The sequence below is a fragment of the Cricetulus griseus genome, chromosome X (assembly GCF_003668045.3).
Source record: "Cricetulus griseus strain 17A/GY chromosome X, alternate assembly CriGri-PICRH-1.0, whole genome shotgun sequence".
In the NCBI taxonomy this organism is placed as follows: Eukaryota; Metazoa; Chordata; class Mammalia; order Rodentia; family Cricetidae; genus Cricetulus; species Cricetulus griseus.
Window position 1 is genome coordinate 107955903 of NC_048604.1, and position 22964 is coordinate 107978866.

Consider the following 22964-nt stretch of genomic DNA (forward strand, 5'->3'; position numbering starts at 1 on the left):
CAGGAGATCAGTTCCATATATCTGGCTGTTTTATACCATATAAACCCACAAATCTTATTATATCCTACTCTTTGTTTTAACCTTCAGGAAATTGAATGAAAACTCCGCAGTCCATCTCTACCAACAATTTAAACAAAAATTGTGCATTCATGTATATAATACCTATCCATATGCATCTAGTCCCCCACCTTTATTTTCTGTTCCAGTTTTCACTTTTCTCTTTTCTGTATGTCTCAAAGCTATCTCACAGACTTTGTGAATAAAGTGAATTATAAAGAACTATAGCTTTTAAATACCTTTAGGGTATTTAATCTTAAAAGCAACAGCAAGTGTTTCAACATTATAATCCTATTACCATGTGGGAAACTGAAAAATTCACAGAACCTTGCTGTATGCTGTTTTTGCATCTTCTTGCAAATCTAACTTTTTATTATTTCACAGCTTAAAATGCCAATAATCAACAATCAGTAGGTATCCTAATAACAAAAATATGTTATGATTCCTTGGTATTCACCACGGTACTAAATATACAAGTATAGATAGAATATTTTAAAGATTATAACCTCTCACTTTAAAATCATAGGCAACCTACCTTTAGAAAAACTACTTGAGCTTAATTTGAGATTTTAGAATCTACTTCCAGAGACTGAGGACTTCTACTTCAGTTAGGACAGTTAGGATAAGAGCTGGGCAGTGGTGGTGTTGCACACCTTTAATCCCAGCACTCAGGAGGCAGAGGCAGGCAGATCTCTGTGAGTTTGAGGCCAACCCGGTCTACAGAGTGAGTTCCAAGAAAGCCAGGGCTGTTATACAGAGAAACCCTGTCTCAAAAAAGGAAAGAAACTAGAGAAGAAATTGGCTGTTATTATAAAGTTGGAATCAATATCTACAAAGTATACACCACCTCCCTACTCCAAAGGAAGAAACGATCAGCAGGAAACAAACCAAAATATAAATTCAAGTATATCTACAAGTTTTAGACATGTGGTCAGGCTTTTTTGTTACCTTTCCCCTCCTACCTGGTATCAGAGAATTCCAAACTAATGACATTGAGGACTTTTTCTCTCTTTCCACTGTAATAATATTTCACAAAATCTCCAAGTTTCATCTTGCAGTCAGCCTGGCGGGCCACATCAATCACATCAATCTCTTTGTCAGAACCTGAAGTAAAGAAACGAGTTCTGTACCAAGCAATCTCAGGGACATAACATTCTTGTCCCCTCACCAGCACCTAGAATGAATGGCCTTTTACTCAGGAATTCTGTCTTCAGATATTATTTGTGTTCAGGGCAGAGAGTAGAATCTAACACACCCTCTTCAAGATCTGGGTGGAGGCCTATTAGGGCACTGGAGCTACCTGACAGAGATTCTCATATAGTCTATCGGCCATGGATCTGCTTCTTTATTTCTTCTCTTTCACTTTACCCACGACTCATGCTCCAATAAGAAATAGTATGTAAGAACATGTGTCAGATCCCTAAAATTTGCCAGGTTAAAGGGGAGAGGGTCTACTTAGTTTTGTGTAGTCTATTAAGAGAAGAAAATTAAACAATTAACTACACACACACACACATACACATACACACACACACACACACACACACACACACACACAAATAAGAAAAGAAGAGTAGTAATGTGTCTCTTTGCCTTGCCAAAGAATGACTTTGGACAAGGTACTTCTCTCATATTCTCAAGATGGCTAGAAAGCAAATATAAAAAGGTGGATTAGAGAAGTGACTCTAGTCTTTTTGATTCTGTTTTGTGTGAGACAGGGTCTCTCTATGTAGCCCAGGCTATCCTGGAACTTAGTGTGGGCTGGCCTCAGATCCACTGAGATGTGACTACCTATGCTTTCTGAGTACTGGGATTACAGGTAGTGTATGCCACCATGCCAAGCATGACTCAAGTCTTGACGGGAATAGTTAATGTCACAGTTAAAAGGGTATGTTGTGTCTTACCAACATAGTGTTCCACATCCCTCACAGTGAATGATGGAGAGGGTAGTGTCATCCCCAACCCATCCTTCTTCATGACGAGGATAGGCACACTGAAACTGTTCTCTTCCAGGAATTCCACTGTCAGCTGACTTCCAGTGGGCTTCAGAATCACTTCATCTGAGCTGTGTGAGTCACAGGAGAGAAACCTTGACTTTAGAGATTTTGCTCACTAAAGGCCTTAATGGCCTCTTACTCAAGGGGTGTAGTCTTCCAGAGGGAGTCTTATATGGGTTGACAATTAATGGCATAAGCCTCATATGCCAGGAAAGAAATGGCCTCTCCAAAGTAGGAGACAAGGTCACCGACAGAGGTGGAAATTTATAGTGAACAGACTGCTCTTTTCGGAATAACAAAGGAAACTAGTCAACAGCTTACCTAGGAAGAGATATAACTAATTATTTTGACTCATTTGTTCTGACCCAGAATAGCAACATCCAATTTAAAATGTTAGTGAAGAGTACAAAGACTGAGTATTTATTTATTTATTTATTTATTTATTTATTTATTTATTTATTTATCGGTTTTTCAAGACAGTGTTTCTCTATGTAGCTTTGGAGCCTATCCTGGCACTCACTCTGGAGACCAGGCTGGCCTCGAACTCACAGAGATCTGCCTGCCTCTGCCTCCCGAGTGCAGGGATTAAAGGTATGCACCATCAACGCCCGACCAAGACTGAGTTTTTAAAAAACAGTATATAACCACTTCTTCAATACAGGTACTTATAAAATGGGAATTCCTGTTTAAATTTTTCATACAATATATTTTGGTAATATTCTTTCCCCTCTCTTAACTCCTAGTCATGATGGAGAAAAGATAGTAGATAAATGAAGGTATAGATTAGTACCAGAGCATTTGCATAGCTTGCATTGACTATGATTTCAAACTGTAGAACAAAAAAAAATGGGAAAAGAAAATAGATTATGCAGAAAAAGAAAATGAGTTGAATCAAAATGTATTAAACTCAGTATCTGTTTCACTCTTTATGTAGTTCTAAATAGCCCAAAAATTAAACTGCAAAAAGGTACTAGGGGAAAGTGTGGTACATTTACACAATGGAGTACTACTCAGCAGAAAAAAAAACAATGGAATCTTGAAATCTGCAGGAAAATGGATGGAACTAGAACAAACCATTCTGAGCAAGGTAACCCAATCACAAAAAGACAAATATGGTAGGTACTCACTCATATGCGGATTTTTGACATAGAATAAAGGATTATCAGCCTGCAATCCACATTGCCAGAGAAGCTAGTAAACAAGGAAGACCCTAAGAGAGACATACATGGTCCCCTGGAGAAGGGAAAGGGTCAAGATCCCCTGAGCAAATTGGGAACACGGGAATAAGGGGGAGGGAACTAGGAGAATGAGAAGGGGAGAAGAGGAGAGATGCAGAGGACATGAGGGAGCAGGAAGGTTGAGTCAGGCGAAGAATAGAAGATAACAAGAATGGAGACACCATAATAGAGGGAGACATTGTAGGGAGACACTGTAGCTAGGAATAACTTTCTTATTGTTTAGAGTTGGGATTGGAAGGAGGTGTTCAAGTTAGACACCCTTTCCACATGACTTTAGGGCTTAGCCGGAATAGACATAGTTAGGATGTGCAATAACAGATTATTGTATCTTCTTATATTTCACCTTTATGATCGTTAATTTTGGATGTTTTACAATATTAAGTTTTAATCCTCTTTTAGACTAAAAGGGGAATTGTAGGGAGACACTGTAGCCCCGCCTCCTAGTAGCCCGGACAGGTGTGCTGGGACACACCCGTAAGGGCATGGTCAGGGGAGGTCTAAAGGTGTTGCGGAACGATTCTTAAGGGACCGAGGACACATGAATAGCCCTTTTTCTCTGGCCACACTAGCTTGCGGCCTCTGGGCATGATCTGGCTTGTGTTTGGGATGGTGTTTATCTGAATAAAGAAATCTTAGCATTATAGCCTATGGATCATATTTGAGCGCATGCAATAAGACATTTTAGATTTACAGAGAAATCAGGCACTAGGGAAATGTCTGGAGATCAACAAAGATGACACCAGCTAACAATCTAAGCAACAGAGAAGAGGCTACCTTAAATGCCCTCCCCTGATAATGAGATTGATGACCGACTTATATGCCACCTGATAGGCCTCATCCAGCAGCTGGTGGAAGTAGAAGCAGACACCCACAACTCATCACTGAACTGAACAGGAATCTGGATGCAGAGAAGGACAAGTGAAGAGCAAAGGGATCCAGACGAGGCTGGTGTAACCCACAGAAACAGCTGACCTGAACAAGGGGAGCTCTTGGTTCCCAGACTGATACCTGGGAAACCAATATGGGACTGATCCAGACGCCCTGAATGTGGGTGTCAGTGAGGAAACCTCGGAAATCTACGGGACCTCCTGTAGTAATTCAGGACTTATCCCTAGCATAGGTGTGGACTTTGGAAGCCCATTCCACATAGAGGAATACTCCTTAAGCCAAGACATACGGGGGTGGGCCTAGGCCCTATCCCAAAGGGCATGATAGACTCTGATGACACCCTATGGAAGGCCTACCATCCAGGGGGAACAGAAAGGATATGTGATAGGTAAGGTTTTAGTTGGGAGGATGGTAGGGGAGGATGGGAGGGAGAAGGGAACTGGGATTATCATGTATCATTTGAATCGTGTTTCTAATTCAAATAAAAAAAATCTGCAAAAAAAGAACCAATAAATAAAGGAAAAAAAAACTGAAAAAAGATACTAGGGGAAAAACATTTAAGAGATAAGACGTAGTTGTTACTAAAATGATTAATAAATGAATTGATCTGCATTAAAAACTAAAATTGCAAATAAAACTGTTATAAATCAGTTTTCTTCAATGGACTCTCACTGGGTGTATTAACCACACTTAAAGGTAAGCTCCATGCCCAGCAGTATATGGCCGACACCAAATAAATTCAAAGGTATTTTTGTAGACTTTTTGTTTCATATTGCATTGTTGGGGCTTTTTTATTGGTCTTATTTGTCTTTTGTTGATTTAATGTTTTGTGATATGTTTGTGTGTGTGTGAGAGAGAGAGACAGACAGACAGAGAGACACAGAGAGTGTTTCTCGTGGGATTGTTTGTTTTTGAATTTTATGTTTGTTTTCTAAAGAGAGAGAAAGAAAAGGTGCAGAGTGGTGAGTGGGGAAGACCTGGGAGGAGCTGGGGGAAGGGAAAAGTGTGATCAGAATATGTTGCATGAATACTTTTTCTCAATAAAAATATGGGAAATGTTTTAGAAAAAAGGAAAACCATCAATAAAGAAGACTTATAAAAATCCAGACAGTGGTGGTGCACACCTTTAATCCCAGCACTCAGGAGGCAAAGGCAGGTAGATCTCTGTGAGTTCCAGGACAGCCTGGTCTACAGAGCAAGTTCCATCACAGCCAGGGCAACATTGAGAAACCCTGTCTCAAAAAGCAAAACCAGAAGGAAAAGATGCATAAATATACAAAAATCAACTTATTTCATAATTAAAGTAATAAAAGTTAAATAAAAAGATTTCACTAAATTTTGATTAAAACAGAAAGTTTAATAGTAAAAAAAAAATATTGGTCAGAATATAGTAAAATCAGAGCCTTGACAAAATGTATGTAAAATTATACAACCATTATACAAACAATTGGCAATATTTATAGATTCTTAAGGCAAATCCTTTTTGCCCTAACAATTTCACTTTTACAGTTAAATCTACAACTGTATGTCACATATACAAAAACTTAAGTACAAAGATATTCACTGAGGTTTCAAATATAGTCCACTAGTAGAGTACTTGCCTAGCATGCATATAGGCCTAGGTTCAATACTCATCACTGAAAAACTAAAGAAGTTTTCTTAATAACAGCAAAATACTGGAATAAATTTAAATAGTCAACAATAGAACACTGGTTAAATAAAATGTATATCTATTCAATGAAATACTAAATGACCACGAATGAGAATAAAGAATATCTATCTGTAATGCTATACTGGATTGATTTCCAGGACATATAATTTAGGTTTAAAAACAAAAGTAATATATAATGCTTCCATTTGTGTCAAAAAATAAAAAGGAAACACAAACACATCTATGTGGATACAATGACTGTTTTTGAAAGAATGTAAAAGAAATTAGCTGACATAGGTAGAAGAAAGGATCTGAGGGGTCTTAGGTAGAAAGGGAACTGACAGCCTTTAAAAACTTTTAAACCAATAAATTGGAAAAATAATCCAAATAACACTTGAAATACAAGAAACCTGAAAACATTGAATTTAAAACCACATAATATTTGTTAATTTCCAACTCATTATTTTTGTTCAGTTCATAAAATACTTAACTTGATTTTTAATAAATCCAGGTTAATTGAAAGAAAAAAGAAAACATTTTTGACTGAAAAAGAAATACCTGACAGCAGAATTTCTTTTTAGTTTTGAAGTTTTCTCTCCTCTATAACAAGATAATTAAATTTGCTGATCATTAAAAACCTTTCAGACATTAAATGGAAGACTGTTATGACCATGGAAGAGGAAAGGGGAGGGAATAAGAAAGGGTCACAGAAGAGGTGACTAGGATCAAAGTACATTTTGTAACATATGGAAATGTCATAACAAAATGCCTTACTTTGTATAATTAGTATACACAGGGAAAACAAAAAGAATTCTTCCAATTCTAGCATTACTCAGATGCTTATAAATTGACTAAGACAAATGCTGCTTCCCAAGTACTGCAGATTTTTGTATGTAGGCCATAATGTACTCTAAACATCAAGTGAAACTCTGGCCACTGTTACTTAGAAACTGACCAAAACAGAAGTTCCCACCCAGAGGAGATTTTGCAGGGCCTAGAAGATATCCAGACATGAGAGGGAGGCACAATCAGTGGAGAAACTTAAGGGAAATATGTTCATCTTCCCGTAGCCCTCATGCTTAAGATTTCTTTGGAATATGAGTCCTCACCTGTCAAAAGTCCTATTCCGGAGTTCTCTGATAAACATAGAGCTCCCAGTTTTCACTGGTTTCCCCTTGTGAGTATCATGCCCTTTGGAAGATCCACGGCGTTTTTTCACTAAAACAGACAAAGAAAAGAGGTCATGAGTTAGAATGGCCAAGAGCTAAGATTCCAAGAACAAAGGCTTCAATACTCAATGGTATTTTCAATACACTTATTTTCTAATCTAAAACACCAGGGGGGCATCTAGAGTTAGAGACTCTCTTACACTCAGAAAAGTTCCTGGTGAAGAAGAGTGTTCTTCCTCTAGGCAGTTGCTAAAAAGGGAGGGAGATAAAGCTTTGCACTTCTGCCCCTCTCAGTGCAATAGCTGCAGGCTGCTGGACTTGTATGTAAGCTTTTGCTGTTTCCTAAGGAAGACACATCTGAAGCACTTAGGCAAAGGCTCTCCAAAACTACCTTTGACTTATTTCTCCCCTTGATCACTTCCTGATGAAAACCCTAAAATCTACTTACTAATGGAAGGCCCATGTAAGACCTCACAGTTGGGGCAATGGTATAGGTCGATATCAGCAGCTTTATCCTCTTCAACACCAACACAACTGGAAAAGAAAAAAAAGTTAAGGTTTATAAGATTTTTACTTTTAAAAGTTCTAGAACAGTGAGCGCTGTATAGTACAAGGGGCTATTTGCATTTTTATTAATTAAAATTAAGTACAATTGGGGGCTGGATAGATGGCTCAGCAATAAAGAGCACTGGCTGCTCTTCCAGAAGACCTGGGTGTAACTCAAATTTCAGGGGATCTGATTCCCTCTTCTGGCCTCCACCAGCACCAGACACATGGTGCACAGACATACATACATGTGGGCAAACCACCCATACATACAAAAATAATTTTTTAAAAAATTGTTAAGTAAAGCCAGGCGTTGGTGGCACACACCTTTAATCCCAGCACTTGGGAGGCAGAAGCAGGCGGATCTCTGTGAGTTTGAGACCAGCCTGGTCTACAAGAGCTAGTTCCAGGACAGCCTCCAAAGCCACAGAGAAACCCTGTCTCGAGAAACCAAAAAAAAACAAAAAACAAAAAAAAATTGTTAAGTAAAATTTAAATATATTTCCTCTATCACACTAGCTATATTTCATCAGCCACATACAGTTTATGGCTACCATATTATGCAGATTACAAAACATTTTCATCAATGGAAAATCTACTAGTCTAAAACAATGATGACACAATGTCATTAAAACTTCATTAGGAGCCAGGCATTGGTGGTACACACCTTTAATCCCAGCACTTGGGAGGCAGAGGCAGGAGGATCTCTGTGAGTTCGAGGCCAACCTGGTCTCCAGAGCAAGTGCCAGGATAGGCTCCAAAGCTACACAGAGAAACCCTGTCTCGAAAAACCAAAAAATAAAAAAAAAAAAAACTTCATTAGGTCTGGATGGTGATGGCATACAACTTTAATCCCAGCACTCAAGAGGCACAGGCAGGCAGATATCTGTGAGTTCCAGACCAGCCTGGTCTACAAAGTGAGTTCTAGGAAAAACCTTGTTTTAAAAAAACAAACAAAAACTTCATTAGAATTCAAAATAGTCAAAGCTGAAAGAAACTAGAGCATCCACATGTATGAATGAACAGAAATATGTAAACCAAGTAAGTAATTTTAAATGTTCCAAATAGCCACATTTAAAAGGCAAAAAGGTCAATGTTCTATTCTATACTTCTAATTCTAGTATTTTAGAGGGAGAGGCAGGAAGATTATCATGTGTTTCTAGCTACCCTCAAATATTAGAACAGGCTGGGCTATACAGGGAAAACATGTCTCAAAATATTAAATGCATGTCTTTTTTTTTTGGTTTTTCCAGAGAGGGTTTCTCTGTGTAGCTTTGGGGCCTATCCTGGCACTCACTCTGGAGACCAGGCTGGCCTTGAACTCACAGAGATCTGCAAAAGCAGGTTTTATTTTACTGACATTTCATTTTGCTTTACACATCCAAAATACTATTTTTCTTTTCTTCCTTTTTTGCCTTTTTTTTTCAAGGCAGGCTTTCTTTGTAACCAACCAGTCCTTGAACTCACTCTGTAGAACAGGCTGGCTTTGAACTCACAGACATCTACCTGCCTCTGTCTTCTGATTGCCGGAATTAAAGGTGTGCACCATCATACCCAGCTCCAAACTATTTCAACATAGAACCTAAACTTAGAACTTTGTGAGATACTTTATTAAATAAAATTACTAGAAATATTTTACAGCCAGCAACAACTGAGTGAACAATTATAGGCAATCATTTTTTGCAGCTTCATTGTATTTTCTACTTGCTACAATGACCATGTGTTATTTCATATTTTAAAGTTTAAAACAGATTTAATTTTGTAAGTGTGTACATAAAGCAGTAATTTTACATATTAAACCCTTCCCTCGTGAAGGAAGGTGACAAGAAACCTTCAAATATTGTTAAATGTTTATTTTTTTCAGTAACCACATATAGCCAGATGCATAAAAACATGATAGAACTCAAATTGTTTCAGTCAAGATCATAATGATCAATTTCCTGAAATCAAGCCCCTCCCTTACTTTCATCTTTCCAACAATAACTCTGTTTATAAACCTGTAGGATGTCAAGAAATCAGGACATCATCATCATCAACTTTGTAGAGGTTAGAAGAGTCAAGCAGATAATGTACATAAAGGTCATAGCACAATGAAAACAGAGATTGGCACAGAATAACTGATATTATTTTTTGCCAAATCCAGATATCACCCCTCACTAGCCTAATGCTTTTTGTTGTTTTTCCCTTCAAGAAACACTTACCAGACTTTGTGGTACATGCATTCTGTGATAGTTTGAGTAAGGATGCCCCCCATAGGCTCTTATGTTTGGATACTTGTTCCCCAGATGGTGGAACTATTTAGGAAGGATGGGGTATGGCTTTGTTGGATGAGGTGTGTCACTGGGGACTGACAGGCTTTGATGTTTCAACACACTCCTACCATGCCCAATGTGCTCTCTAACTCTTGCTTAATGTTCAAGATGTGAGCTCTAAGCTATTTCTAGTGCCATGCCTTCTCTCTGCCATCATTGATGCTAATCCTCTGGAACCATTAACCCAATTCAATGCTTTCTTTTATAAGTTGATTTGGTCATGGTGTTTTATCACAGTAATAGAAAAGTAACTAACCAGGAATCTCAGGACTTCAGAGATGGAAGTGGGGGGTGGGGGGGTCAGGTCTGGAGGCCAGCTTTGGCTAGATGAAACCCATTTAAAAATAAGACAATACAAAAAGAACCCTCCTTTACTTTCCAAGTTTAACCAAATACAGTTTTTCTACAAGGAAACTATTTTCTCCATACTAGTACCACTCAAGGTGTATGTAACCCATAGTCTAATATTGATCTATGAACTGTTGCTTTCATATCTATGTTAAGTACAGAAAATAAGAATAGGTATCACTTGTCAGCAATCTGGCAGGATATTTGCTTGTTTGTTTTTCAAGACAGGGTTTCTCTGTGTAACAGCCCTAGCTGTCCTGAAAATAGCTCTATAGACCAGGCTGGCCTCAAACTGATAGAGATCTGCCTGCCTCTACCTCCTGAGTACTGGGATTAAAGGTGTGCACTGACTGGCAGGATGTTTTAATAGCCATTGAATCTAATAATGAAAAACTAGGGCTTGTTATATTGCTTTTTATTCACATTATTTTTCTAGTCATTCTTTTTTATATAAAATCCATTATAGACTGAAAATAAAGGAAACTATGTCCTGGTTCTTCACCATAAAGTCTAAGGAGCACTATATTAAGAGTTCTATCAGATGGAAGCCTTGAATTCTCCCAGGCATTGACAACTCAAGTTCAGTGGATGACCCTTTTAACGCTCCACTGAGGATTTGAGATTATCTCTACTCTGTGCCTTAGTTTCTTTTCCTGTTGCCATAATAGAATATCAAAAACAAAAGCAACTTAAGGACAAAGTGTTTATTTTAGCTCATAGTTCACAATCCAAAAGGTACATCTCAGCAGGAAAGTCAAGGCAGCAGGTACTTGAAACATCTGGTCACACTGAGTCATGGAGTCAGGAAGAAAAAAATCTGCTGCTGCTGAGTTCCTTTTCTGTTTACACAATCCAGAAAAGTGCCACTCACAGTGGGTGGGTCTTCCCACCTCAATTAAAATACAATCAAGATAATTTCCCACAGGCATGCTCAAAGGCCCAACTCCCAGTGATTCTAGATTTCATCAAATTAACAACTGACATTAACCATCAGGCCTTGTGTGAGATGATGACTCATTCCTCTTTGAGTTTCATACCATGCAGCTATACCACTTCCTGCTCCTTTTTACTTCCAGTTACCCTTCTCCCCAACACTTCCCTTCACTCATCAAAGAACCTGCTCACAAATTTTCTCCACCCCAAGTCTTTTCAATATTCTACAAGGTATCAGTATTAACATGGGGATCCAATTTCCTAGGTTCACTCTTCTTTGATTATATCATCTTCAGCTAGTCAGCTTTCATGACCAGCCACCAGACTCTGTCTAGCAATTGTTTCACTTCTGGAATATGAAATACATGCACGATTTCTTTGACCATAAGTATATCCATCCAGCTCTCACAACACCTGTTCTTTGCTCTCAAAAAAACCCTAGCAGCTCCTATTTTTCACCCATTCGTTATTTATTTTGTTGTTGTTTGAAACAAGGTTTCACTGTGTAGTGCTAGTTGGCCTGAAACTCAGAGATCTAACTGTTTCTGCCTCCTGGGCACCAGGATTAAAGGCCTGTGCCATCACATTACACTCAGTGCATTCTTTTTTTAAATTTATGCTTTGTTTTCAGACAACGTCTTACTGTGTAGCTTAGGCTGACCTTGAACTCATAATCCTTATGCCTCAGCCCCCTGAATAATGGGATTATAGGCAAGCACTGGGATTACAGGCCTGTGGCACCAAACCCCTGCCAAATCCACCTATTCTTGACTTCAACCTATTTACTATCTAGCTTAAATTCCAGCATTCTTCACTTGACCCACTACCTTTTATCACATTTACAAACCTATCCCTAGCTCACTCCTACTACCTAACACTAGACTACTGGGTGTGCTAGAGAAAAAAATCATCCATTGAGCTGATGGCAAAATAAATTCACTGTATAAAATATGTATAACATATTGCTTGATAATCCTCCTACAATTTCCTACTTAGCTCTTTCCTTCCCACAATGCACAGTAAACATCAAATCTTTGATCTCTCCCTTCTCTCCATGCAAATGACTTACTTCCTTCTTGGAAAAAGCAAATGAAATAATCAGACAAGAACTAATTTGACTTCCTAATACCAACTCTATTTCCTTCGCCCATCCTTTCCTCCTATTACAACAGAAGTGCTATCTTTCCTTCATCCTAAAGTCAGTGTTTACATCTAGGTCACATTTTTTTTTACTTTCTCAATTAATTGTCCCTTCTTTTTAAAGTATTTTCACACTCTCACTCTGTTGCTTTCTTTCCTTTCTTCACATACCATTTAAACAAGTACACTGAACTTAATGAGCAACAACAAAAAACTCTCATTCTTCTACTTTTCTTTCATTCCCTGTCTTCCCCTCTCTGACAGTACAAAGCCAAACATCTTTCTATACTTATATAGCTCAAAATGACCATTTTTGAATAGGTGACAGTTAAACATGGTACAAAACTCAAAAGATCAGCTCTATATACTCAATTTTTAACTATCAATTGTATTCTTCTGTCATTCCTATTGTTGTTGCCTTAATGCAGACTGTTATGACCTCTAACTAGAATTATTGTTCTGCTCACCCAACTAGATTCCATGACTCTGCTCTGTCTCCACACAAAATGATTCTACAGACTAAAACAATAATTCAAAAAAACCAAGTGTCAGAGAGATGGCTCGGCGATTAAGAGTGCTTACTGCTTTTGCAGAGGATCCAGAAACTCAATTCAAGGAGATCCAAAACCCTCTTCTGACCTCCTCTGGCCACTGCACACATATGGTGTATATACATACACGCCGAATCAGAAAAACACATAAAATCAATTAATTAAATAAAAACACAAATGTGAGCTTATTATCTCCTACATAAAACTCTTAAAAACTCATTTTTCTTTTTTTAATTTTAATTTTTTTTTAGATTTTATTTATTTATTATGTATACAGTCTTGTGCCTGCATGCCAGCAGAGGGCACCAGATCTCATTCAAGGTGGTTGTGAGCCATCACATGGTTGCTGGGAATTGAACTTAGGACCTGGAAGCACAGCCAGTGCTCTTAACCGCTGAGCCATCTCTCCAGCCCCCTAAATTTTTTTATGTATATGTGTATATGTGTATGTGTTGGAGGCTTCCCTTGGAAGCTAGAAGAGGGCATTTAGAACCCCTGAAACTTAAGTTACAAGTAGTTGTGAACTTCCTGACATGGGTGCTGGGATTTAAACCCAGGTCTTCTGGAACTGCAGCAGCAAATGCTCTTAGCTACTGAGCTATCTCTCTAGTGCCTCCCTATGTTTCTTAAAGAATGAATTGACCAAGCTTAGTGATAACGGCGAACACCTTTAATCCCAGTGCTTGGGAAGCAGAGGCAGGCAGAACCCTGTGAGTTCTAGGCCAGCTTGGTCTACAAAGCGAATTCCAGGAAAGCCAGGATGGTTATACAAAAGAAACCTTGCTTTGAAACACCAAAAAAGAGTTGACCACAGCCTATTAATCTGTGGTCTCACCTTTTATCCCTAACACATAGCACCAATTATATAAATGAAAACGTTTAGTGAAAATGGAAGTGTTCCTTCTTCAGAAACATAAAAAAAAGGATTTTTTTCCTTTCTGTGGTCACTCATGTTACCATGGAGTGGTGATTTGAATCCATGTTCCTGGGCAGCTGAATACTTAGTCCACAATTGGTTGCACTGCTTGGGTAGGCTTAGGAGGTGTGGTCTGGCTGGAAAAGTATGTCACTGGGGGTGGGGTCTGAGAGAAAGCCAAGTGCTTTCTCTGCTTGCTGCTATTCCTGCTACCATTCGTGGTGCTTTCTTCCATGCTCCCTATCATGATGGTAATGGACTCTTATCCCTCTGGAAGCATAAACCTGAAATAAACCCTTCCTTCTGTAAGTTGCTCCAGTCATGGTGTTTTATCACAGAAATAGAAAAGTAACTAACACACATGAATTTCAGTTGTTAGTGTTTGTTTTGTAGCTGGAGACATGCTAGGCAATTCTGAGATATGGTCTCAAGCCCAGCATGGTGGCACACACCTTTAACCCTAGCGCTTAGGAGACAGAGGCAGTTGGATCTCTGTAAGTTCAAGGCAAAGCTGGTCTACATAGTGAGTTCCAGGAAAGCCACAGCTGTCTCAAAACAAACAAGCAAACAAAAATCCTACTTGAGACAGGGTCTCACTAAGCTTGGCTTCATGATTCTCCTGCCTCAGCTTACAGAGTAACTATAATGACTGTCTTAGTTAGGGTTTCTATTGCTTTGATAAAACACCATGAGCAAAAAGCAAGTTGGGGAGGAAAGGGTTTATTTGGTTTATACTTCCACATTGCTGTTCTTCACTGAAGGAAGTCAGGACAGGAACTCAAACAGGACAAGATCCTGGAAGCAGGAGCTGATGCAGAGTGTTGCTTACTGGCTTGCTTCCCATGGCTTGCTCAGCCTGCTTTCTTACAGAACCCAGGACCACCAGCCCAGGGATGGCACCAACTACCATGGGCTGGGCCCTCCCCACATCAATCCCTAATTAAGAGAATGCCTTACAGCTGGATCTCATCAAGTTATTTCCTCAACTGAGGCTACTTCCTCTCTGATGACTCTAGCTTGTGTCAAGCTGACACACAAAACCAGCCAGTACAATGACAGACTTATGCTTGTCAATATGAGATTTTTCTTTATTTTTTCTGTCTCTCCTAGGGGTGAGGGTACATCACTCAGCACACAGAGTACATGCCTGGACCCTGAGTTTCTCCACATCTCCACCTGGGGACAGGGTCCCAGGCAATTAGCCAGAAACCTACTCAGGGAGGGAAGAGGTAGAACTATAGAACTCAAAGTTCTAGGTTCTCAGCACACATCCCACTGATGTCACATACAAATATTCCAAAGTACAATATATTAAAACTTTTGGTACAACAGAAGCAGTGCATTTAATCTCAATTGTGAAGCTCCATATGACAACAGCATTCACATGCTCATGAAGCCATCCTTAATCTAAAAAGGCTGAGGATGTGGCTTAGAGGTTGAACACTTGCCGAACACGAGTGAGTCCGTAAGTGCTTGATCTCTAGCACCACAAAAAAAGAGCACAAGAAAAAAAGAATAAAAAGCCAGCTACATTCTTAGTGCCAGCCAATGATGCTCTCTACTGCTCTTTCTCTTCCCTACTACTGACACTCCCCCAAATACTATTTCAGCTCTACCTATGCTGGCCTATAACAAATGTTCATTTACTTGCCATTTGTGCTTACTACATTCAGCACATGGAAATTCTGGTATTCACCCAAAGTTCTCAGCTCCTCCATCTCCCAGTCTTGTTTCATTTACTTACTATCCAGCCTAATTCAGCAATGGGCTAGATAACTCCTCAGACAAGGGAAGCAGATAAACCAAAATTAATATTAGCTTCACTGTCTCAATAATTGGCACTGGTGCCAAGGATAGTAAACATATTGCTTTGGGTAGCTTCCTTGGTAAAGAGAATTATTACAGTATGAGGCATAGAAATTAAGCTGGGCTCACTGTAGGCACTCAACAAGTATTTAGTAATTAAATGAGTACATAAATAAATATTAATTGTATACAGTTACCTATAGAATGATCATTCTAGAGGGAAAGATACAAGCAGCATCAGAACAGTTTCATCAAGTGCTACAAAGTAAGTAAAGCAGAATAATGATTGCTAAGTGGATTAGTACATTTAAAGCCTACATAAAAGTACCCAAGAAGAAAACTGAGCTACAGACTTTAAATATATTATATTGAATCTCTATAACAAATCAGGACAGTCTGTATAGCATTGAGACACTAAAACACAGAGGTTAAAAGATACAAAGATATGGGAGCCAAACTATCTGGATTTGAATTTAACCTCTTCCATATACAGCTCTGTGAACATAGGCATTTTATATAAATTCTTTGTGCTCCAGTTTCTATACCCCTGAAACAGAAAAATTAGTAGTAACCTCTTAATTCAATGAACTTAAAGTATTCAAGTGCCAATACATGATAAATATCTATATCAGATGGGAAATATGGATCAATTACAAAACTAAGTAGCAGGTATAATGTAAAATCTTTGATCTTTGGAACTGACATATAAAAGAAGCTTGTTTCTAATTTAAAATTGATTTAATTAAAATTATAAAAATTAAAAATTAAAATTTTTTTATCTTCATGAGTCTATAATAAGCAACCAAGTATATAGCTAAAATGGGGTAGTTAGAAGAACCAAATGCTACAAGAACACAAAATCAGGCACTTGATTGCTGCATCCAGGGCTATGAAACCAAGTGGGACTCAATATCAAAACAACAGCAAATTTTGCTCGAGATTCTATCTGATTTCCTATCTACTTAGCCTCTTGTCTCTGAAGATGCCCAAGGAGCCAGGTCTTGTCACCAACCTATACCTTGGAAAACCAATACCTTCATCTATAAGGGAAAAAGCATATTTTACCTTCATTCAAAATTTTTTTTCAGCAAAAAAAAAGCCAATTTTTGGTTTCTTGCAACAGCCTTTATCAGACAGAACATAATCTACTAAAACAGAAGCAAAGTTCTGCCTCCAGGCACAAAGGACTTGGGGTAGTGCAAAAGAAACTAAAAAAACTCCCATATACCTGAGAAGTTTCTGCTTTGTCTGTTTAGTACCAGGCACATGAATTTGTCATTTAAAAGACCTCACTAAATTGCAGAATAATTTGATGTTACAGACAAAACAGGTCATTCTTTGTATCTCTTGTGAGCATCTCAGTCACTGTCTCATTACTCTATACCCATTTATATTAAAACTCAAAACGAAGTAATTCCTGACCTGTCTCTTTCACAATCCCAATCCAACCTATCAGTAAATTCTGTATAGTCAAAATGAAACCAATTCTCATTAACACAGATTCTGGTCTAAGTCACCATTTTCTAACTAGACCAGTATTTCTCATCTTGCTTCCACATCCTGAGTGTTAGGATTACAAACATGTATAACCATGCCAGATTTATTAAATGCTGGGATCCAACCCTAGTTTTCACAAATTCTAGGCTAACTCTACCAACTGAGTTATACCCCCAATTCATGTTTCCCATTTTTTAAGCAACATTAGAAACTTCTAGGGTGCCTATTAAAATACAGAAACAAAAATTATGGCACTCTGATATGGTTCTCAATGTACATAGAACACATATTTAAGATGAATTATTCTACACACAAGGAAATGTAAAAGGAACTTAAAAGAGAAAGTTTTAATCCTCACTCAGAAAATATAAGTATCAGGTGATTGTAGTAATATACATTAAATATATACATTAAAATATATATGTAATATATAAACACTCTATAGCATGAAATGAAAAATGTATAGGGACACATTCAAATACTAAAGAAAAAACAAAATGAAATTATAAAACACATATAAGTAACCCACAGAAAGACAAGAGAATGTAAACAGAGGCATATAGATCAGAGGAAATATTGAGGATATGGTTCAGTTGGTACCAAGCTTGCCTAACACACACAAAGTCCTGGGTTCAATTCCCAGCACTGAATAAAACCAGGTATGTTATATCAGGCCTGTAATCACAGAGCTCAAGAGGTAGGTGGAGGCAGGTGGATCAGGAGTTCAAGGTCACCCTCAGCTACAGTCAAGTTTGAGGCCAGGTGAGCTATGTAAGACCCTCTCTCCAAAACCAAAGCAAGGGCTGGCAAGATGATTCAGCAGGTAAAAGTGTTTGCCTCAAAGCCTGAAGACCTGAGTTCAGTCCTTAGAATTTATGTAGAGGTAGAAGGAGAATCAACTCTACAAAGTTGTTCTCTAACCTCCACGTGCATGCCTCCCTGCCCCACCACAACATAAGACATGAGCAACAAGCACACACAATTTAAAAACAAAATCTCATTTCATGTAAGTGTAGACTGAAAAAAAAAGGATGAAGGCTGGGTGAAGTTCAATGACAGAATGCTTGCTTGCATTGTATTGCCTGGGTTTGATCACTACAAAAAGAAAACGGGGTAAAATATATATATAATGTCACCCTTAATCCAAAGAAAATAGGAGTGGGTTTATTAATATAACATAAAGACCCATGAAAAAGGGACCAGCAAGATTGGTCAGTGGGTAAAAAGTGTTTGCCACACAAGCCTGACAACCTGAGTTTGATCTCCAGATTCATTGTAAAAATCAGGTTTAAAGTGGTGCACATCTGTAATCCTAGCAGTCTCTCCTACTGAGAGATGAGGTGGGGATGGGAGACTTGCCTAGAAGTTCACAGGCCAGGTAGCCCAGAGTATACAGAAAGGCAGAAACAAGAGAAACCCTGCCTCAACATGACTGAAGGAGAGAACTATCTTCTGAAAGTTGTTCTCTGACCTCCACACATATGCAAGGCACATGTATGCCCTCACTATTACACATACATCAAAATATGCACATGCTAATAAAAGTTAAATTTTGAAAAAGGGAGGGACAAATAAGAGTACTGGCAAACAGCTAAACAGGGTAAAGGTGTTTGTTCTGCAAGCCTGATGACCTGAGTTTGATCCTAGGGACACACATAGTGGACAGAATTGACTCCAGCAAGTTGTCCTTTGACCTCCACATGAGCACCATGACACATGCACAAATAATCACACACAGGGGGGAAGGGGGAAAGTAGGAGGAGGCAGTGGGAGGGAAAGAAGGAATAAACAGAACCAAAACGTATTTAAAGATGAATTCAGAAGGCATGTCCCTTTAGCAAAATAATAGTAGTGGGGCCTATAATTTCTTTAGCTACAAGTTCTTGGCCAAGTTACAGAACAAGATGTGAGTTTCCCAATGTGGATCAGGCCTTAAGTCCAATTAGAAAGCTGTTGATTACCTCCATAGCATTCATGCTACTATTGAACCAATGAGCATATGTTTTGCCAGGACAATCATTTCTGTAGCTCACAGGATTCACAGCTGGCAAAGACTGTTGATGGTTTTTCTTCCCCACCAGACTACAAAAATCACCTTCTGATGCTCTGAAAGTTAGCTAGGAGGACAAATGCTTCCAGGTCAGAACCAGCTTGAATTTTCCATGTCCTATGATCAAATTATATGGTATATTCAGCAATTGGATCTTACCAGCAAGTTCTAATGAGCAACCAAGAACAATGACAATACTCTGCATTGACATTTTGGGGTGGTAGGGCTCTAGAACGACCTTGACAAATGGGGTATTTCACACCTGGCACTGGGCTTTTTTAATGATCTATAGCTTTGGGGATGAGCATTATCCCTCTATGTAGGGTAACATCAATGAAACTTACCTGTGTGTATATATATATATATAATATATATATATATATATATATATATAATAGGAAGCCTATAAAACAGCATTTTATGTGGCTTTTTCAAATATATTTAGTGCTGATTATTCCTCTACCTCCCAAACTACCCTCATGTCCCAGTCCCCACTTTACCTCCATTATTTACTTTTCCTCCATTATACGGCCTTGTAAATGTTTCTAAGTATCTATAGAGCCCCTCATCAGAGAAGTTTCCTTACATAGTGTATGATGCTTAATACAGAGACTCACAACTGGTCAAAATGCAGAGAATAAGTCATTGTGGAGTGTTCAGCCTTAAATGAAACATCTATATCCCCAAGGCTCAGGGAACATAGTGGAAGGGGGAGAAAGACTGTAAGAATAGGGATCTATATCACACCCTCTTGCCTAAAGGTTCAAGGAGTATTGTGGAAGAAGGGGCAGAAAAATCTTAAGAATGGGGAAGACTGCTGTGAAATAATGTCTTCTGGACAGGATGGAGTCATTGCACTCATAAACTCACAACAGATATCAAGCCAGTTAAAACTCCAGCATTCGGAGGCAGAGGCAGGCAGATCTCTGTGAGGTCAAAGCCAGCCTGGTCTACAGAGATTTCCAAGACAGCCAAGGCTACACAGAGAGAAACTCTGTCTCAAAAAATGCCATTTAATAAGTATGTTCATGCCTATAGAATATTACTGTTCTTGGGTTTAGCAAAAGCAACTTCTCTTGCAGATCATGGTGCCTTTAATGCCTTTAATACTTTTAATCTCAGTACTTAGGAGGCAGAGACAGGTGGATATCTGGGTTTGAGGTCAGCCTGGTCTATAGAATGAGTTCCAGGTCAGCCAAGGCTATATAGTTAGAAAACAAAGAAACAAACAGCTGTGCATAGTGGCACATGCCTTTGATCCCAGCACTCAAGAAGCAAAGGCAGGCAGATCTCTGTGAGGTCAAGGCCAGCCTGGTCTACATAGTGAGTTCCAGGACAGCAAGACTCTATCTCGAAAATAAGCTTCTCTTTGTAGTGGTTAATGGTAGTGAATGCAGACTCATAACTGTTCAAAGAACAAAGCATAAATGATTATTTACTATCCATAAATAGAACATCTACATAGCATTCCCTCCAAGGCTCCTGGAACATCTTGGAAGAAGAAACAGAAAAATATAAGAACCAGAGGAAGGTGGGGGAGCAGTTTGGAACACCAAGTTCTGGACATGACACAGCTGTTAAACTCTTGAATATACAGCAGCTGATTACCTGTAGATTTGCACAAGACTGAGCCTGCTAACATTCTGTCCTGGAAAAGGGAGGGGTTCACAAGGCTCCAACTGTCCCTGAGGATATATAGGCAGTTAATGTTGGTAGGGAAGGGGGGAAAATCTTCAGTGGTACAGCCTCTGGTAAGGGCTCATGATCTGGCAAGTAATCCTGTGCTTTAAGTAAGCATCCTTAAAATCAATGGGTTATCCAAAAATGATATAAAAGTAGAAGAAAGTAGTTGAGAAGAAGGGGATCATTGGAAGAGGTGAGAGAGGATAATGGGTGATAAGGATGATCAAAAATACATATATGAATAGGTCTGCCTGGTGATATGGCTGAAAGGTAAAATCACTTGCCATTCAAGATGCAAATTCAATCCCCGGAACCCACATAAAAAATCCTATGCAGTGGTGCACATCTGTAACCCTGCACTCCTACAAGAACATGGGAGGTGGAAACAGGAGGGTTGCCTAGATCACAGACCAGCCAGCCTGGAGTAGTTGTGCAGCAGAAACAAGGGACCCTGCCTCAACATGACAGAAGCAGAGAATTGACTCCTGAAAAGTTGTCCTCTGTCCTGTTGTCTTCACATGTGATGTGTTCATGTGCAACCCCACACACTCACACAAATACATACATATATAAACACACTAAACACATATTTTTAAAAAGAAATGTCAGCTGAGCAGTGGTGGCACACGCCTTTAATCTCAGCACCTGGGAGGCAGAGGCAGGCGGATCTCTAAGTTCAAGGCCAGCCTGTTCTACAAAGCAAGTTCCAGGATAGCCAAGACTACACAGAAAAACCCTGCCTCAAAAAACCAAAATAAACTTAGGTGGTGGTGGTGTACACCTTTTGTCCCAGCACTCGGAGGCAGAGGCAGGCGGATCTCTGTGAGTTCGAGACCAGCCTGGTCTACAAGAGATAGTTCCAGGGACAGCCTCTTAAAGCCACAGAGAAACCCTGTCTCGAAAAAAAACAAAAAATTAATAATAATTAAGTAAATAAATGTCATAATATCCATTATTACACACTAATAAATCTAAAATTAATATGTATATATAATTTATATTATCAGGAAAACTAAGGCCTCACAGAGATTAAATACTTTGAGAATAATTGGTATATAGTAACGATAATGTTATCCATCCTTCAATATCAGATGTTATATTCTATGCAAGAAGAAACTGACTCTGTTTTAAATGTATGTTTCTCAAATGTGGGCCCCATTTACCTACAGAATCAGAAACTGAGGTAGAGATCTTTTTTTAATGGGTCTTTCAAATAATTTTGATGCACACTAAAGTTTAAAAGGCACTGTTCTACAAATCAGAGTGTTTTGCACAATTCAACTGCCTTACAAGAAGAATGACATTATTTGGCATTTTTTTCTAATTTCTAAAGTCAGAAAGTCACTTAACCTCCACAAAATTCTTTTTCTATTCTTCTTAGTTTTCCTTTTTGGCTTTTGGACACAGGGTTTTTCTGAGTAGCCTTGGCTATCTTGGAACTCATTCCATAGACCAGGCTAGCCTCAAACTCGGAGATCAGCCTGCCTCTACCTCACAAATGCTGGGATTAAAGGCAGTTCCAGATTTTTATCATCTAAACAGCATAGTTGCCTTTCCTTACTACCACTCCAGGAAGTAACCTGTCATTATCACCACAATCCCTAACTGAACTTCAAAAGTCTATCAAAGATGTGAACAGATTTCTATAATCTCTAGGCATTTGTAGAAAAAAATCTGTGAGACTGAGGCATGAGAAATAGCTCAGTGTTAAGAGGGCTTGCTTTGCAAATTTGAGCACCTTAGGACACAGACCCTAGTACCCAGGTAAAAGTGAGGTGTGGCTAGTGACCCCAGTCCTGTGAGGGGCAAAGGCAGGAAGATCACTGGGGCTTCCTAGCCACCAGTTTATCTTAAGGTTCAGTGAGAGACTCTTAAGGAAACAAAATAGAGAAAGACACAGCAAAATGTCCTCCTCTGGCTTCTGTGGGTTCACAAGCATATGCTCACACACACACCAGTTCTGCATGATTAACTATTGTAAGCAATCATGAAAACTCCACAATACTTAGTAATTTCCAATTGAGCTCAAGTAAAAATTTAAGAGTACAGTGAGCATGTGCTGAGTGAGGGTATACTGAGTAAGCAAGAGCTGCCAGCCACCCATGAAGGATCTGGTTTTCAGATAGGCTCCTTGTTTTCTGGCAGCCCACAGAAAGAAGCAGAAGATTTTTTTTAAACTAGA

At 38.9% G+C, this 22964-nt stretch overlaps 1 protein-coding gene across 4 annotated transcripts in view; it reads right to left on the reverse strand.

Moving 5' to 3' along the window:
* The window catches only part of Phf8 (PHD finger protein 8), a 97528-nt gene that overhangs the window by 68794 nt on the left and 5770 nt on the right, over positions 1-22964 (reverse strand). For all 4 annotated transcript variants that reach the window (XM_035449808.1, XM_027432192.2, XM_027432193.2 and 1 more), the window contains exons 3-6: positions 7449-7534; positions 6941-7049; positions 1962-2122; positions 1020-1161 (exon numbers count right to left, since the gene is read on the reverse strand). In XM_035449808.1, coding sequence (XP_035305699.1) covers positions 1020-1161; positions 1962-2122; positions 6941-7049; positions 7449-7534 — 498 coding nt within the window. The remainder of the gene's footprint in view (positions 1-1019; positions 1162-1961; positions 2123-6940; positions 7050-7448; positions 7535-22964) is intronic.